Below are 19,245 nucleotides of genomic sequence, written 5' to 3'. Positions count from 1 at the left end.
AGGATGTGGAAAATTTGGAGCTTAGGTGGGCAAAGATGCATCTTAAGAAAAAGAGTGAAGTCGAGGAGAAACAAGATGGGTTAGACAAAGCAGCAGCGTATCTATTGAGAGAAGTAGATGGAGGTACCTGTTCCACGGAATAGAGGTGCTCTGACTACATTTACAAACAATTTCTCCAAGCTGAGAAACAAGCCAGTACAGTGGTATGCTCAGGTGGAAAGGTTTATAAATGTCTCCAAGGTTTTGTGGAGGGACGAGACACGTTTGACATTGTAGTTCCAGCTGATTTATGGGCAGAATGTAGGCTAGCAGTACAGTGACCGAAAGCAGAACACCCAAGAGAGAGGAACATGTGCATTGTTGCCAGTGGTGATGGAGAAATATGAGGCAGTAATGACAAATACCTCCCAGAGACACGGATTGGTTAAAAATTAAACGAACTATCCAGGAACCGAAAGAAATGTTTCATGAATATTATGAACGGTTGTTGCAGGTCTTTAAACAGCACAGTGAATGCGAGTATCCAGAAGAGAAGGCTATGGGAATCTTTGTGTCATAGTTCATCTTAGGTTTAAAGCCTGAAATTATTGCACATATTACACAAAGCGTAATCTGCTGGCAGACAAAATACAGATGAGATTTTGCGTTATGCAAAGTATTGTATTGATGAATTAGACATGAAGCAGAGGAAAATAAAGGAGATTCATGTTGGTTCTGACGAGATTGTCTCAGGAAGTTTTTCAGAATCCTTCGTTTGTAAGGAATCAAGGAATTATGCAGGGAGTGGTTGCTCCACAGGCTAGTGTTACAGGAAATCAGAATGGGATGAGAATGCCCTAAGGTACAGGAAGAGGTGTTCCCGCAGGTGTGGGATCTGGGACAGATGTTGCTGCCATGAAGCAGGTTCCCACATGTCACGTTTTAATCGGGTGGGGCATTGGAAATGAGAATGTAGATTTAATCCTGAAAATGCGGACGGGTCAATATAAAATTTCCAAGGTACGACAGGTCAGAGAATGCCTGCATAGCAAATGCAGAACGCCATGCAGAATCAAGCCCAGAATGATGCCTGTTGCTCCAACACATATGGGAAACTTTATAATGAATTTAAATCATGTGCCGATGTTTAATGCAAACCCGTCCACAGCACCACAATTCCAGAATCAAGATGCATTGGAAACATTTCCTTTGTTCCAAGCTCATGAATTCCCTTCTGATTACTCCTAATGATGGTGTATGAGAAATGAAGTCTTCGAGGTAGACTAAAGTGGCCCGTAGGCAGTAACAAACGTTTTTGGTCACGATGCGTCATTTATGATTGACACGGGAGCTACCCGATCAACACTTGGAATGATGGAAGTTCCAGACAGGTCTCTGTATGGAAAAACGATTCAAGTAGTTGGGGTAACAAATAAACAAATGTCCAATCCGATTTCAAATGAGGTTCTAGTAAGAATAGGCTCATTTGAAGAGAAACACCAATTTATAGTTTGTGATTCTAGCCCAGTAAATGGGTAGCCAAAAGCTGAATTGCAAGAATAAGATTGTCCAAGATCTGTAAATTGATACTTGTATAGCGCACTACTCACCCGCAAGGGTCTCAAGGCGCTTGTACGAATACCGCTGTGGAACCCATCCTGGCTTTCCCTGTGAGGCGTCCACTCCTGGGCACCCCCAAGGTGGAGGCCAGGCATCCTTAGCGTTGTGGGGGCCGTTGTGGAGATTAAGCATGCTATTGCCCAGAGTTGCAGAGTGGGACTCCATGATTGGAATGGCACCGAGGCGAGAATTATCAGGTCTGTGGAATTTTTGAGCCCAAGACCCACCGAGGCGGGGAATTGAACCCTGGTCGCGGGCTAGACCTCTGTATCAGGGTCTGCCGCTCTAATCATTGAGCCACACTTCTCCTCCACACTTCTGAGGAGGAACAATGAGATAGTGGTGCCTTGTTGTCCCATAGTAGCAAATCCCGCTACGGTGCTTATCCAAATTCCATGTTCTGCAGAATGGTTCACAGTCATTGACTTGTGCCAGGCTTTTATCAGTGCCCTTGCACAAAGATAGCGAGCTTTTTTTTCGCCTTTGTCTTCCAACAGAAGATGATCACATGGTGTTGCGTTCCTCAATGTTATACAGAGACCCTCATTATTCAACCAAATTCTAAAGAAATGCAGATCCCTTATGAGTCAACCCTTGTTCAGTATACAGATGATTTATTGTTAGCTTTAAATTCATGTGATGCCTGTCGATATGACACCATTGCATTATTAAATCACCTGGTCACCTGACAGAAAATGGACATGTGTCTCTAGGTAAACTACAGTACTGTTAAAAACAAGTTCAATATCTGGGATACATCATTATGAAAGGAGTCAGAAAGGTGTTAGACAGAATGGACGCCATCTTGTAAGTGATCCTCACAGCACAGTGACCGATGCTGGAAACAACCCCACTCCCGTGAGCAAGTATCCTCCAGCCAGTGGCTTCGATGGCGTGAACCATCATCGGTGCTACGACCACCTCTTCAGTGATGTACTGCACTGCACCTGTGGCCTGACCACTGCAGTTGTCGACCAAGACCAGCACACGATCTCCGGTACACCCAAACCAGGCGAAGTATCCACTGGCTGCTGTGCCGGAGTCCTGGGCCTCCAAAGAATCCTTGCAATAAATTCAAGCTTCAACCTCCAAGTGATCGTGGTCACCTGAAACTCCTTGGTGGAGTCCTGCACCTCATGACCACAACAGCACCCACATGGCAGTCCTCCGCTATTCATCTCTGCACCTCCTGCCTCTGACTGCAACAGTCCCTACGTGGCGCTACTCCAGCTCCATTGAACTCCATTGGCCTCCTTCGAGCGACCACGGTGATAACTGTGTTGGCAGTCTTCCGAACTCCAATTGATCCGCTGCCTTCTGTCCAGACCTCAATGGTAATTACTCAACGGTATCGACTGCTAAGTGCCAAGATACTGAATATATTTTATTTTTGAACTGCACTGCATCTCTTTATGCGATCCAAATAAGCGTACAAAGTATATTTTCGATTTGAAGTATTGCTTCTTAAATATTATATAAAGATATTGGTTATTTTTAAACACAATTGAGATTTATTCTCGAGTGTGTGACTCGCTGATTGCCTGTGTGTGACAACAAATGCTTAGCACGACCCCTGGATATGCTTAACTGTTCGCCCACACTACCATGAAATAGAGCATTAGTATTATCTACTTTACCACTGACCACTTCATGGGTATTCTTGGACTTTCTACATGGCATACTTCATTTTAGTGCACTGTACAGAGAGCCAGCCTCCTACAGACACCTAGACACTGACCATAGCAACAACTACTGGCCTGGCTGAGCACACGATTGACTGGAGCAGGCAGTAATGGTAGCACCCTATCAAATGAATAGTTCCTGTGATGTTGGCAAGTTGACATATGTGGGTTTTATTTAAGCAAATAAGCCCGAAAAAAGAGACCATCAACCAGCATCTTATCTGTCCTGCAATCCACTTGCAGATGCTACCACCGGCAGCCTTCGCTCCAGAATCGGAACACAGGAGGACACTAGAAGCTGCACCACAACAACATTCTACTAACAGGCAGTGGCATAACAGTGTGGGGTTGCCCCGTGCTCCGGGGGCCTTCTACGGCACTGGCAGGTCTGATGCGTGGTGTTTGGCAGGGCTGCCAATACTACTTGTTATAGTGAGCGTAAAGGTAATTGTAACGACGCAGATGAATATGTTTTGGATCTCTATTAAGGAGAGGGTTTGAATGACAGCTTGGAGCGAAATTCCACTATAAAGAGAATAAAGGTAAAATTAGAAACTCTTTGGTTGAGTTGATGTTTAATCCTGCTGATATTTGTCATCAATGAAGCGCAGAGCGGTGGCCTTTGGCACATGTTGGTGAGTTTATAGCCTTCTTGATGGGAAAGCCCATAGAGAGGAGCTAGGAATGCTATGAAGGAGGAGTTTCAGAGGATAGGTATAGAAAATAAGGTCTGTGTAACTCCAGGCCTAGATTCACATTTAATAATGGTTTCTTTACACTGTGTAGCTATCCAAGGAAAATAATATAAAGGCAATAAAGCACTGCAAGGACTGTGTTCCTGAAGTGGTAGAACTTTTAGCTAGGATCTTGGATAACACTGAAGAGGCTAATTATAAAAAGGTGCAGGTAGATTTTCTGCGCAGATGGAACCAAGAAGCTATATTTTTAGTGGGAGCTACTAATGTGGCTTTCATTTTTGACAGCTGTAAAGCCATTCCGATGCGTATTAGCCCTGACCTGGGCAAGTTTGCTAAGAGGGAAGTACTGGAGCATTCAACGGGCCTTCTGTTTGGTGGCAGTATGGAGAAGAGAACTGGCAAATATGTCTCCATGTTCACTGCTTTGGAAAAGGCTCAAAGTTACTTAAGGAGAGTCTTTGGGGGCAGTGGAGAATTTGGAAAGGCCGAAGGAAGGAAACATTCATCCGGCTGTGGTTTCCAGTGGTCACAGTATAGTTCTGAAGGAAGAAGGGTGTTTCATGAACTCTATTCTAATACATGATTCTTCCCACAAAGGAGGAGGTCGAGTAGAGGACAATCAGGAAGAGGAAGAGCAATACTACGTCCCAGGAGAAGAATGAAGAGTCTCCCTTGTTCTTCCCAAGAATAGGCACGTGAAAGATAGAATCTGTTTCCAGACAACTGGAAATTGATTATAGGTGACCCATAGCTGCTACAAACAGTGAATGGTTATGGGATTCAATTTGTGGGAAATCAGCGAGAGGACAGTGCACCACATACAGTAGATCAGAAATCTCAGACGGATTTAGAAGTGGATTACAATTCGGACAAAGTTGCTGCTGTACACATGCCGGAAGAGTAAAAAAAATAAAATTCTGAATTCCTTTTTCCTCACAGAAAAGGACCATGGTTGGAGTCCAGTGATACATTTAAGAGATCTGAATTGGTTTGTGGAATATCTTAAATTTCAAGATGGATGGAATACAACTGCTTAGTGATATCCTTCAGAAGGGAGATTGATCAGTGAAACTGGATCTGAGAGATGCGTATTTTATGATTCATATGGATTACGCGAGTCAGATTTATCTCTAATTCAGATGGAATGTCATCTTTACCGATTCTTTTGTTTACCCTTTGGCATGGCATCAGCCCCCTGGTGCTTCACAAAGGTAATGAGAATAGTAGCAGCAGCATAGTTGAGCGAGGTGTGCATTTGATTATGTATCTGGACGACTTACTAATTACGGATTTGAGAGAATTGGTAGATCATTTGAGGATATGCATATATGCTGCAGGGTTTGGGATTTCTAATAAATCTGTTAAAATAAATCATAGTCCCAAGCAGAATGTTGGGGTTTCTGGGTTTTTAGCACTGCTCAGTCCTCCTTTAAAGAAAGTGAAATTAATCATTGTTAAATCTGGATCAATTTCCAATTAGAATACTTGCTCAAGTTTTGGGTCTCCTAACTTTTTCTATTCAGGCAGTCCCCCTCCTTACTGGCGTCTTCAATTGATAAAAGCGAATCATCTTTGGAAGGGAGCTTCACACGGCGATTGTCTTTAGCAAAAGAAGCCAGAGAGGAATTAGCATGGTGCTTACACAACGTTGAAGCTTAGACTGGGGGAGCTGTATTTTCTGTGTCCCAATAGTAGGCTGTAGAATTGGATGAGATTCAACTTGGTTGCAGTGCGAGATTAGACAGTTTACATCTTGGGGTAAATGGATGAAGAGAGAGATTGTGTCATAAATTATTTGGACTTGAAAGTAGGTCTGTTTGCACTTTGTTGTTTTTCAGAAAATGTAGACAAATTCAAGATTACTCTATGATAAATACATTGTGTAATGTCCAGCTAAAATGTTGCCTAAGGGGGAAGCAGATTGAAGAAGCTGACGGAATTGGCATTAGAGTTCTGGAATTATTGCCTAAAGCACAAAATCCTGGCGATAGCACAGTTTTTATCAGGTCAGGGTAATATGATAGCTATGGAATTCTCAAGAAATCCGGGATTACAGTCATTGGAAATTGAATCGATTGGCATTTAGGATAATTCAGAAAGTTTGGGATCCTCTGAGGGTAGACCTATTTGCGTCATGGTTGAACACCTAACATCTAATATATTTCAGCTGGAGACCAGATCAGAGTATAGAAGCAGTAGATGCCTATCTGTACTACTCAGATTTCTGAAGGGTATGCTTTTCTACCAAATTCTGGTATTCCGAGGTTATTCATGAAGGGCAAGGAGCAGGAGTGTCAATTAATATTGGTGACTCGGTCAACTGTCGCAAAAGAATGTACTCGGAATAACTCCACAACACCGATCAGCAGGAAACTCTCTTTATTGAGCAGTGGAAACAAGTGTACAAACAGCTTCCCCTGCCACCAGCAACTGATGCCAAATTCTAAACTCTATTCCCTTTTATCAACTTCCCACACACTTCCACCAGCTTCCACTGAGACATGAAGTAAATGTGGGATGAGTGTGGAGTGAAAAATAAGCCTCCACATTCTATCACCCTCAGACCAATGGGCTTGTTAAGATGTTCAACAAGACCCTTAATGGCATGATAATGATCCAACCAGAGCGCATAAGGCGAAAGTGGGATATCTTCTTGCCATACCCTTTTTTTACATCTAGATGGAGGAGCCATAGAAAAGAGTAGGGTTAAGTCCTTTGAACTCCTGTATGGCAACCTTGCTAGGAGACCCCTCAGGAGAGGTGGGAGCAAGTTCCTATGAAGCCCCACTAAGATTTAATTAGCTACATGTTGGCTCTTGGAAACCAGGTGCAGAGCTTCTGGAAATAAGCCTTTGAGATTCTGAAGAAAGCCAGGAGATAATGATGCTCTGGGATGACCAAAAGGCCACCCTGGTTGTGTGTCAGCCTGGAAAACATGTTTGGGTTATGGAGCCAGTTGATCCAAGGGCCCTCCAAGACCGCTGATCAGGGCCTTATGAGGTGAAGGAAAAAAAGAGGTACATGGTGGACTTCAAGACCCCCAAAAACCCCTTAATGGTACTCCATGTTATTCATCTCAAACCACACTGTGAGAAGTCTGTAGTCACCATGCTCCTTTCGATAGATGATGGCGGTGGAAGAGGAGAATGACGTCTTCCCGATTTCTAACTTCCAAGGAGTAGGCTGGGTCATTGGAAGGTGTCAACCTCTTCCCTATCCTGACCCCAGAACAGTAGAGGGACTGTCACCAGTTGCAGGTACAATTTGCCTACCTGCTCTCCCTCACCCTTAGGTTACACAGTTGTTTACTCAAGATAAACATACTGGAGACCGCATCCCTGTGAAGAACAACATTTACAGACTGTGTAACAAAGTGAGGGCTAGCATCAAGGAAGAAGTGTCCAAGATACTTGAATTGGAGTTGACTGAGCGTGCCAATAGTCTCTGGTCCAGCCCGCTGGTGCTGGGATCTAAAGCTGCACCACCAGGTGCCACTGAAGAAAAAAATCAGGTTCTATGTGGTTTATAAGGGGCGCAACTCAGTTACCAAAACTGATGCTCAGGAGCTTATTAATGGGTTGAGAGTTGGCAAGTTACTCTACTTTTGATCTGACTTGCGGGTAGGTAGTGCTAGTTGCCATAACCGAGGGGGCTAAAGCGAGGACTGCATTCTCCACTTCAGAGCGCCACTTCTAATTCAGAGTGATGACCTTTGGGTTAAAGAAAGCCCGTCACCTTTCAGAGTTTGGTCAACAGGGAACTGGCTGGGATAGAGACATTCTGTGCTGCCTACCTGGATGACATATCAGTCTTACGCTCCAGTTGGAAAATCACCTGCTCCACTGACTGGAGGTGCTTCAGGCTCTGCAACAGGCAGGCCAGACTATCAAGGCCAGCAAGTGCTAGATAGGGCAGAGATCTGGGCAGAGATCTGTGGTGTATCAGGGGCACCTGGTGTACGGGGGCAAGATGCAGCCCATCCAAGACAAGACTGAGACTGTTCTAGGTTCCACCTAAGACTGAGGTGCCGGTTTCCTGGGTTTCACTGGATACTGTAGGAGGTTTATTAAGGGCTTAGGTACCACTGTTGCCCCCTTAACTGAGCTGACTTCTAGGAAGAAGCCCAAGAAGACCTGGACTGAGGCCCGCCACTAAGCCTTCGATAACCTCAAGGAGGCTGTATGTACAGCACCTGTACTCAAGGCCCCTGACTTCAAAGAATTCACCGTGCAGACAGATGTTTCAGAACAAGGCACGGATGCTGTGATCACAGTTAAATGAGGAGGGACTAGACCAACCTGTATCCTTCATAAGCAGCAGGCTATTCTTCAGGAGGAAAAGTGCTACTAAGAGAAGTTTTTGCTGTGATCTGGTAACTGAAGAAGCTAAGATCAGACCTATTTGGGACTCACTTTCAAGTTCAGACAGACCACAGGCCCTTTAGATATCTCATGCAGTTGAGGAGTGATTATCCAAAACTGTTGAGGTGGTCCATCTTCCTCCAGGAAATGGACTTTACAGTGGGTCACTGCCCTGGTTCTGACCACTCCAATGCTGATGGTTTAGTTTGGTTCTTCTGCCTTAATAATGAGAACTACCAGTAGGGTGGGGTAGCTATCTCAGCGTCCAGCAGAGGGAAACAAGTTAGAACAGACAGACTTTGGTGTGCTCTTCCACCAAAATGTTTTGCCTGCTCCCATCCAGTTTCCTGAAATTATTTGTTGTTGGACTTAGGACACTGTGCACGTTTTTGCTGCTAACCAGTGCTAAAGTGCTTGCACCTTAAAACATGGTAAAACTGGCTTACACCAATTGGCACATTTATTTTACTCATACGTCCCTAGTAAAGTGGTACTACATGTACAGAGGGCCTATAAATTAAATGCTACTAGTGGGCTTTCAGCACTTATTGTGCCACTCACTCATTTCTATAACCCTCTAAAACATGGTCTCAGTCTGCCATTGCAGCATGTGTGCAGTTTTAAACTGCCAATTTGGCGTGCCACAATCAAGCTTTCGCCAAGCCTAAATCTTTCATTTGAAAACATATCTCATCCCTAAGGCAAGCCCTAAAGAGACCAAAGGGCAGGTGGCATTGTATTTAAAACATGGGGCATGTACTTAAATGTTTTAAGTGTCCTGGTAGTGAAAAACTCAAATTGTTTTTTCACTATTGCGATATTTACATCTCCCATAGGATAATCGGCTACCTTATCACATCAACTAAGTGATAACATTTGTTTGGGAATAGGTAGATATGTCATGTTTGGTCTCTAAAGAATTGTAATTTAAAATCCTCTTTAATAGTAAAGTCCGATTTAAAGTGACAATTCTGAAAATACCACTTTTAGAAAGTGGCATTGTCATGCCCTAGCCATTTGGTGCCTGCAGCCTGTGTTCTGGGTCACATGACAGTCACAAGAGGCATTTTGCATTTCTCCGAGACAGTGGGACAAAGGGGTGACTAGGTGTGGCAGGATAAGAGGAGTGGAGCAGTTCCCTGGCCCACTTACATTTCAAAGGGCTGCCTCCAGTACACTCACAAAGAACTTGACACCAGCTTTTTGTCACCCAAGACTTCTTGGACCCTGATCAGGTGAATGGGAGACAATTCAGAACCAGATATAGAAAGACCTACCAGCCTCTCCAACTTCAAATGATGGAACCAGGCATAAATATTGGACCCTCAGACCCACTATTCAGTTTACTGCCTTGCTGTTTGAACATAGGACTACCAGACTCTCCAAGGACCAGTTGGTTGGCTTCCTGTTTTGTGCTACAAGGACACAAAAGCCTCCAAAAATCTTGAACTGTCACCTGGACACTGCCTGAAGTGATCTCCAACCAGTCCTGGATCCTCGGAAGTGGTGCTAAAGGAGGTGTACCAGCCTAACCCTAAAAAGTGGCGCTTACAACATTTTCCACCAAAACATGGCCTGAGAGCTAACGAGACCAGGACCTACCTCCTTGCCGATCTGTCCCAGGTGCATCGCCGGTCGGCCTGATTTTGCAGTACCCGAAGCCACGTTCCTTTGCGTAGCAGCAAATCCTGTTCAACTGCCCCTCAGAAGGGGTATCTGGCCTTGTGAAGCCCTCGCCAGCTACAGCTTGCAGCTTCATCAATCTAGAGATTTTGGACTTCTGAACAATAGACTAAGTCAGAATGTAAAAATCTTCACCACAAATTTGTCAGGATGCTCCCTGGCGATGATGTGGGGCAAGGCACCTCAGAGTACACCAGCTGCCTTGCCCCGCTGAACTTTACAGTCTCAACAACTTATTCTGTAAATTTCTTCTAAATCTGAAGGTAAGCCGGGACTGGGCACAATCCACTTGATGTAGCCGTACGTTGCTCCATCGCCCTGGTCTGGTGCGTCTAGACAGCAGTCATTAGCGCTTAATTTTTTGGGGGGCTATTTTCCACCTTAAAAATTCATAACTTCGGTTCTACTGTTTGACTTTAATTTGTGTTTGAGTCATTTTATTTATTAAATGCTATTCTATTTATTATGAGGCATTTTCCTTGCGTTCTGTTTCCACTTGATTAATGTTTGTGTGCTGCATAAATACTCAGCACAGTGCATCCAAGTTAAGCCTGACATTTTTTGTGCAACACTACCAGAAGATTAAGCACAGGTAAATCTGGCTACCTTTTGTGGTCCACCGGACGAGGATTGTGGTTGTTGCTTGATAAAAAATAAATATTTCTAACATGTGGCATTTAGATATCCCATAGTACACAATTCTGACCAGTCCCAACATGGCTGGAATTTCTCTGTGTGTGGAGCAGTCTAGCCCATCCCATAGGTGTGGCTACCTGGGGGTTACACTCCCCTTGAAAAACCAGTTTGATAATGCATTTTCTCTCTGTGCCAGAGAAACCAGCTTGTTTGTCTAAACAAAAGAGCAATCCCTTCTTAATGAGACTACAAATAGGCCTTCAACTGTGGAAGAAACAAGTGAGGTGGCACTCGACACACTCAGGGATCGCGGTACCAGGACATACCCTTTCACTTGTACTTGTCAACAATAAGATAAACAAGAGACACGAAGGAAGTTTATAATATTTATTTAAGTTATCGTTCTCTAAGATGAAGTATGTGCTTCACAATTAGACAACACATGCATACCAAAAATATGATTAGCATGTTTAACAAACTGTATACTATAAAAAGCCCTGTCATGTTATAAGGCAAATTAGCCTTAAGCCCCCACCCATTTTCTACTGAAGCTGAATGATTCTATACTGTAGATCTCTGGGATTAGTGGCGGACCCCGTACTTTAGCATACATAGGCGAATGTTCTGCATCAAAGGCGCTGCAGCACTCTTGCTTCACGACCTTCGCTCAGTGTGTGTTTTCAGAACCCCTGTCCTCAGTTATATGACAAGATATGTGTGCTCACAAACAGTAGCTGCATTCTCTTGTTAGGTCTAAGTGCTAGTGACTGACCAGAGAGAATAACAAGGGGCATTGTTGTTTGACCTGGTCTAGTGTGTTCGGACTAAATCCCAGAAGAATAAAATACAAAAACATGTGCAGGTTCTGTGTGAAAATACTATGTGGCAAAAAGGTAAGCGCGTTCTGTAGTAACGTGTGCAAAATAAAAGCGTCCTACACGTGCACAGTTAGGCTAACAAAGGGAAAACGACAATGGGCCATGCCAGAAAACACAAGAGTAGCTTCCCCTTTCAAGCTCGCCTTGTGGGTTCACACAACCCCTGGCTTTCCTGCCAGCAGATCACACCTCTCCCCTGGGCAGGTGCTCTGTTTCTCTTCCTGGGTTTTTCATTCCTCTACCCAGGAGGGCAGCAGGCTGTCCCAAGGCCAGCAGTTGTCTCCAACCAAAGATGGTTAATGGAAAGTTTTGGGCAACAAAGTGACAACTTTCAAACATTTTCATTTATAAAAAGGTTACATTAAACTCAACTTGCGCAAGGAGTTGGATTCAATGCAATGATTCTCTTGAAACCCTAAAGTTTCAACTTTAGTAGTCCCATTTGGAAGTTAGCAATACTGAATTGTTCGCGTGTAACTCCATACTAACCAATGGGGCACCTCGTCTTAATACAGTGAAAATGAAAATGCAAGTTTTTTGCTGTCAGGACATTTAAAACATAACTGATATCCTTCTTTCTAATATAATAAACCCTGCCTTTGAGGCTCTTTAGACCTACCTTAGGTGTGACTTACACATATTAAAAAGGAAGGTTTGGGCTCTGCCACAGGTTGAAATGGCACAGTAGAGTTAGCAGTTTTAAAGCTGCTCTGCCAGTCTGCAATGGCAGTGTAGGAGAGATGTTACACCTTGCCACACTTGTGGTGTCATAATTAGTGTTGCAGTCATGAGGCACACACAATGTATAGACACCGGGTACATTAGGTGTCATACATTAGGGAACAATGTATTGGTAAACTTAAGCCGATTAGAGATAAGTGTTTTAAAAGTATATGTTTAAGTGGCTTATCTACACAATTAAGCTATTGTGTTTTTGCTACAAATAACCAAACAGCATATTACATATCTTTATACGCCATGATGTTTTCTCATGAGAATTAGTTCTAAATATTTTCCAAAGTCACTTACTATTAAGGCTAGAACATTAAATTTTCCTTTAGTTCCAACTGACGTTTTATTGCACATTTATTTTCACAAGTGTGTGTCTACATGTGTGCATATAAATTCATGATACAAGTAGTATTTTAGAAAAGCAGACAGATGTCATGAAGAGGGAATGTTAGAAAGTGTGTAATTGGGGTATCCCGGTCTTAAGAAAAGCTCTTGGTTTGAAACCAATGCAATGGTGAGCTTACCCTAATACTTTCAACAATTATGCACACAATTATATTTACCAGCCGTGTACCCCCGTGCAGGGAAAGACAGCAATGTTTTTAATATGAAGAAATGGTCAAATAATAGAATAAGGTGAAAGAGAGAACTCATTGTATTTGTCTTCTGGATTTTCTTTTGCATCCATTCCATCCCCCAAATGCGGATATATTTCAAGTCCCCATGCTTCACTAGTATTCCACATTCTAGGCTATGAGTTTTCTACAATTAACAGATTCTCTGATTATTTTACAATATCTGCATTCTTGTGACACTTTTTTCATATTTGCCACAGTGAATTGCCTTTAATGAGGGTATCGGATTGAAGCTTTCCCTAGATTTTTAACAATAAAAAGGTTTCTCATGACAGCAATTTCTTATCGGTGAAGCTTCCCCCACATTCTGTGCATGGATACGGTTTCTCACCAGGCTGGGTTATTTGATGTCTTAAGATAGCTTTCTTCTAAGTGAAGCCTCTCCCACTTACATGTACACTAATGCGGTTTCTCAACAGCATGGGTTCTCTGATGCTTAAACAGTGTGCTCTTCTGAGTGAACCTTTTTCCACATTCAGTACACTGAAACGGTTTTTCACCAGTGTGGATTCTCTGATGCGACAACAAAATCTTTTTCAAAGCAAAGCTTTTCCCGCATTCTGTACACGGATAAGGTTTCTCACCAGTGTGGATTCTCTGATGATTCAACAGTGTGCGCTTCTCAGTAAACCTTTTTGCGCATTCTGTACACTGATAGGGTTTCTCACCAGTATGGATTCTCCGATGATTCAACAGTGTACCCTTCCAAGTAAAGCTTTTCCCGCATTCTGTACACTGATAGGGTTTCTCACCAGTATGGATTCTCTGATGATTCAACAATGTGCATTTCACAGTAAAGCTTTTACTGCATTCCTTACACTGAAATGGTTTCTCACCACTATGAATTCTCTGATGCTCCACTATGCTGCTCTTCAAACTGAAGCTTTTCCCACATTCTGTGCAGTGATAGGGTTTCTCACCAGTATGGATTCTCTGATGCTTCAACAGTGAGGTCTTCTGAGTGAACCTTTTTCCACATTCTATGCAATGATAGGGTTTCTCACCAGTGTGGAATCTCTGATGCAACAACAAATGGCTTTTCACAGTAAAGCTTTTACCGCATTCTGTGCAATGATAGGGTTTCTCACCAGTATGGATTCTCTGATGGGTGACCAGCGTACCATTCTCAGTAAAGCTTTTCCCACATTCTGTACACTGGAAAGGTTTCTCACCAGTATGGATTCTCTGATGATTCAACAGAGTACGCTTACCAGTAAAGCTTTTCCCGCATTCTGGACACTGATAAGGTTTCTCACCAGTATGAATTCTCTGATGGCTCAACAGCGTACCCTTCTCAGTAAAGCTTTTCCCGCATTCTGTACACTGATAGGGTTTCTCACCAGTATGGATTCTCTGATGATCCAACAGTGTGATCTTCTGAGTGAACCTTTTGCCACATTCTAAGCAATGATAGGGTTTCTCACCAGTATGGATTCTCTGATGCTTCAACAGCGTACCCTTCACAGTAAAGCTTTTCCCGCATTCTGTACACCGATAGGGTTTCTCACCAGTGTGGATTCTCTGATGCTTCAACAAACTGCTTTTCGCAGTAAAGCTACCCCCACATTCTGTGCAGTGGAAGGGTTTCTCTCCAATATGGACTCTCTGGCTTTTTAACCAAACTGTATGTCTTAATGAAGCTTTTCCCACATTCTGTATACTGATAGGCTTTCTCCCCATTATGAAGTCTCCGATGAACCAACTGTTTGTTCTTTGCAGTGAAGTATTTCCTACATTCAGTACACTGACCGGGTTCATCGGCGGAATGGGTTGTCTGATGCATCATCAGTGTCCCGTTCTCACTGAAGAATTTCTTATATTCTGTAGTGATAGGGTTCCTAACCGGTATGGGTACTCTGATGAATGTACTGCATGCTATTCCAAGTGAAGATTTTCTCACATTCGGTACACTGATAGGGTTCCTCGCCAGTTTACATGATCTTATGCTTCACCAGTGTGCAGTGAAGTTTTTGTCACATTCATTACACTGAAAGTTTCTTTCCAGCACAGATTATCTGTTGCTTCACCAGGGTGCCATGCTCAGTGAAGCTTTTCCCACATTCCGTACACTGGTATGACCTAGCCTTCGAAGGCACTATTTGATGCCTGTGCAGCGGAGCCACCTCGGTGCAGGTTTACCCACATTCCATATACAGCTAGATTTACTCTCCTGTAACAATTCTCTGATATTTTGACAGATATGTTTTGGGGATCACGCTTTTCTCACACTCCTTACACTGGTACGGCTTATCCACAGTATATTCAGATTAACTGCTCTAATTTCCCATTAGAATTACAATTGTGCGAGTGACAGTGAAACTTTTCTCCCATTCTGAACTAGTTTGGTTTCTTACTAGAACAGATCAGAGGATCTTATCCGAGCTATAATTTCAGAGCAAAGGTTTTCACACTGTATACTAAAAGAGATGATCGCTGGTGAGGAGCTTTTAAACCGTTGATAAAATGAGCTCTGCATGAGCTTTTTCAAACACTAGGCCTGTGTTTCTCCCCTGAACATTTATCAGAGGGTCTGTATCAAAGTCCAACCTCCAGCTGAGTTCTCTCTCCGACTCTGCACACTGATGCGGTTGATCATCTGGTGATGCTCCCAAGGGCTTTTCTGGTGCTAGAGTGCTGCAGGTCTCTTTATCAGGCTCTTTGATTCTGTGAATGAGAAACAAATCTCTGTGATGGTGGGAATTAAATCAGGTAGCAGTTTTCAAATGGACTATAAAAGACAGTGAAACAGGATGAGGAAGGAGTACTTTTGAAGGGGAGAGGCACAGAAGGAAGGAGGAGAAAAGCAAAGGGGTCTGTAATCAAGATATTAAGATTTAATGTCACAGTTAGACCATAAATGTAAAGTACACTTTTCTGATTGGAACTAGTCGAACTAGTTGGTGCCTCTACCAATCAGATAAGAACTGATCAGACCGTTCAGTTTTGAAATAAATTGTGCCCTTTAACCATGACACTTTACTGGTTGTTAGCCCAGCTACAGCACAAGTACTCCCAAGATTGACTAGTAACTTCTAGGACTAGTAAAGCATGTGAATAGTACCTCCACCGACTCAGACTCCAAATGCCAGATCCCTGGAAACTCCACTGGAACTGCCCCAGGATCTTATTGACTCTGAAGTAAACTTCCATAATGCAATTAATATTGGATTACTTCTCTGAGCGAATTAGCAGTATTTCAAATCTAAGGAGAGGTTTCATAACATTTCAGACCTACAATGTCCTAAGACAAGTTAATTACTCTTAAAAACAGTAATGTGAAGACATGTCATGCCGTTTCGAAATTCCATTTAAAGGTTTTGCAGTAGAATTTTTCTCCTCTTGTACTCATTGACTGGGTAAAGAAGCATAAATCAACCAACATAGAATAGACACAGACAACTGGTCTCGGGAGGAATATATTCTATATTAAAAAACCCACTACTAGCGAAAGACAAACCGTGAATTATAAATCACACGCGCATACGTGGGAGTTCAAAACCAAGAATTATTTATGACCAACACAGGCAGCCCTCCCTCGCAGAGCACATGTGGGATCCAGGACAGTCAAGGTATGGTACAGTGAGGAAGGGTAGACCACATCCTTCTCTCGCCAGATAAGAATCCAGGACCATGAGAGCCTCCCCAGCCTTTAAAAGTCAGTTATGCCCCTTAGGAAGCCAACTCACACCCGTCAGCAATCTTCTCCTGTATACCCCTTAGGAAGCCAACTCACACCCATCAGCAATCTTCTCCTGAAGGTGTTCACCCACTATAGCACTGTGAGACCGTCCTTGTGGCGTAGACCCTCCCGACCAGTAAGCAACCCTGCAACCACACCTGATCCCCGGTATCACAGACTTCCGGCCACCATGGCTCAATACACCAGATGGCTGGCCAGGGCCCCAGCAAAACCCAAGACACTACCACGCATGCCCGGCCGAGGGAGAGAGAAACCCCCAAGCAAGACCGGGAGACGCCGTCTCTGTCACACCTCTGATCTCCTCCCCAAGGAGGGTTTCGATCGGCCACCAGGCCCCCGGTGAGCGGGCGCCTCGCATGCTGGGCATCTGGAGTCCCTCCCAGACCAACCTGAACAGATCAAAGGGCAGAGCGGCAGGAAATCCCAACACACCGCCCCCAGGCACCAAGACCCCTCTCTGCGAGGACTCCGGACTTCAAAGAGGAGGGGGAGTATAACAAGGGGTGCTGAAGCAACAGGCGGCAGAGAAGACCTGGACCTACGAGAGCCCTGCTGACCGGGTCGCGGCTCGACCGACCTCGGAACCCAAGGACGCTACATGACCCACGGAACCATCTGAGCCCTGCTTACGCTGTCGCGGCTCCCCGAACTCTGCTCCATCTGAGCCCTGCTGACGCAGTCGCGGCTCCCCGAACTCTGCTCCAGCTGAGCCCTGCTGACGCTGTCGCGGCTCCCCGAACTCTGCTCCAGCTGAGCCCTGCTGACACTGTCGCGGCTCCCCGAACTCTGCTCCAGCTGAGCCCTGCTGACGCTGTCGCGGCTCCCGAGAATCTGAAACCACCTGTGCCTGCTGAGAGACTCGCGGCGCTCCTATCCAGACGGATCGGCAGAGATTGCCGAGTGAACCCAAATGCCCCAGCTCAAGGATTGAGAGCTGTGCGAAGGATACACCGCAGAGACACTGAACTTAAAGACTGTCCCGCTACCCCAATATCCCCATCACGAAACCGCTGCCGCTTGTGGCATTGATCCAACAGCTATATTACGGATCATAAAGATCCCCTGAAACGATCGATAAAGTATACTGTCTTACTAAGAACTACTGTGTGGTGTCCCTCTGTCAAATAGTGTAAGCTTAGCGTGTACGATCCTAGGAACACGACCCTTCCAGGAAGGGCCTCCCCGCCATTGCTCGGCCTAACTCTGGGAGAGGTGGGTCAAAGGGTGGTCAGGAACGTATTCTGAAGCCCCCCGGAGAACGCCCTTCCAACAAGCACCATGCTATTCCAAGGGAGTAGGGCTTGGGGTAAGAGGTGTGACAAAGGGTTGGGGAGGATCTGGGAGGGCACCACCCACCTCTGCCAGGCACCACGGAGCTTGCTCACCATAGAGCTGACTGCTGGGCAAAGTCACCTCTCTAAGACTGAGCAAGACAGGGCGTGTCTAACCACCTCCCTCCTGCATGGCCTAAATTTTGTTACATTAGAAGAAGGGGACTTTCGAGATGTAAAATAGAGAATTGGTCCTGAACACACAACAACTGGCCCTAGACTAACCCCAGATAACCTTTCACTCATATTTTCTACACAACCATTTTGCCACAAAGTCCTGCACTCTTTATGCACACACTACAAAAACAACAATAATTTTTTCCCAGCTCTCTATACATTCCACACATACCATGGGAGAAACATGAACATTCTAAAGTTGATAGTCCACAAGGGAAAACAGCACTTTCCAGAGAGAGCTCAGATCTACAACCATGTAGGGTCTGACATGACGTGCCCTGAGGTGCAGGTGCAGAAATAATCATCCTCCACAGCACCCCAAGAAACACTATGTGCCCAGTAATCAGCCTTGGCAGAGGGGTAGCGCAAAGCCAAGATGACATCTGCCACTTTAACTGCAAATCAAGAAAGCTCACATATCCTTGCTCTGTCTCAAACCACGAATGTGGAGAAATATTTTTCCAGCTTGTATTTCAACCCAACCCAAATCAGACTATTCTAACATCGAGGCACTTTACGAGTCGATACATTTTAAGGTGAATACTAGATGTGCCAGTGATTTCAGAGGTACCTTTCAGTGTGAGACAATCTGAAAAAGAACATTGAATGCATATAGTGATTACCAAGGTACAAAACAGGATCAGTGTAGAGTACGCAGTAGTCTGTGACCAACTAACTGACTGTAGGAGCTCAGAGGAGCAACACTGTGGCTGCAGGGAGCTCAGGGGAACATTGTGGCTGCAAGGGGCTCAGAGGAGCACAGAGGCTGCAAAGATCTCAGAGGAGCACAGAGGCTGCAAAGATCTCAGAGGAGCACAGAGGCTGCAAAGATCTCAGAGGAGCACAGAGGCTGCAAAGATCTCAGAGGAATACAGAGGCTGCTGGGAGCTCAGAGGAACATTGTGGCTGCAAGGGGCTCAGAGGAGCACAGAGGCTGCAGGGGGCTCAGAGGAGCACAGAGGCTACAGGGGGCTCAGAGGAGCACAGAGGCTGCAGGGAGCTCAGAGGAGCACAGAGGCTGCAGGGAGCTCAGAGGAAAACAGAGGCTGCTGGGAGCTCAGAGGAGCACTGAGGCTGCAGGGGGCTCAGAGGAGCACTGAGGCTGCAGGGGGCTCAGAGGCTACAGGGGGCTC

At 44.7% G+C, this 19,245-nt stretch overlaps 1 protein-coding gene across 1 annotated transcript in view; it reads right to left on the bottom strand.

Moving 5' to 3' along the window:
* Positions 1–11,032: 11,032 nt before the first annotated feature.
* Positions 11,033–19,245, bottom strand: part of LOC146830085 (uncharacterized) — an 82,158-nt gene continuing 73,945 nt past the window's right edge. The window contains exon 2 of the mRNA XM_085604309.1: positions 11,033–15,568. Coding sequence (XP_085460435.1) covers positions 13,304–14,662 — 1,359 coding nt within the window. The 5' untranslated portion in view covers positions 14,663–15,568 and the 3' untranslated portion in view covers positions 11,033–13,303. The remainder of the gene's footprint in view (positions 15,569–19,245) is intronic.

The sequence above is a fragment of the Triturus cristatus genome, chromosome 5_1, assembly GCF_964204655.1.
Source record: "Triturus cristatus chromosome 5_1, aTriCri1.1, whole genome shotgun sequence".
NCBI classification, from domain to species: Eukaryota; Metazoa; Chordata; class Amphibia; order Caudata; family Salamandridae; genus Triturus; species Triturus cristatus.
Note: the sequence above shows the minus strand (reverse complement) of the source record. Positions and strands in the feature narration are given on the sequence as shown.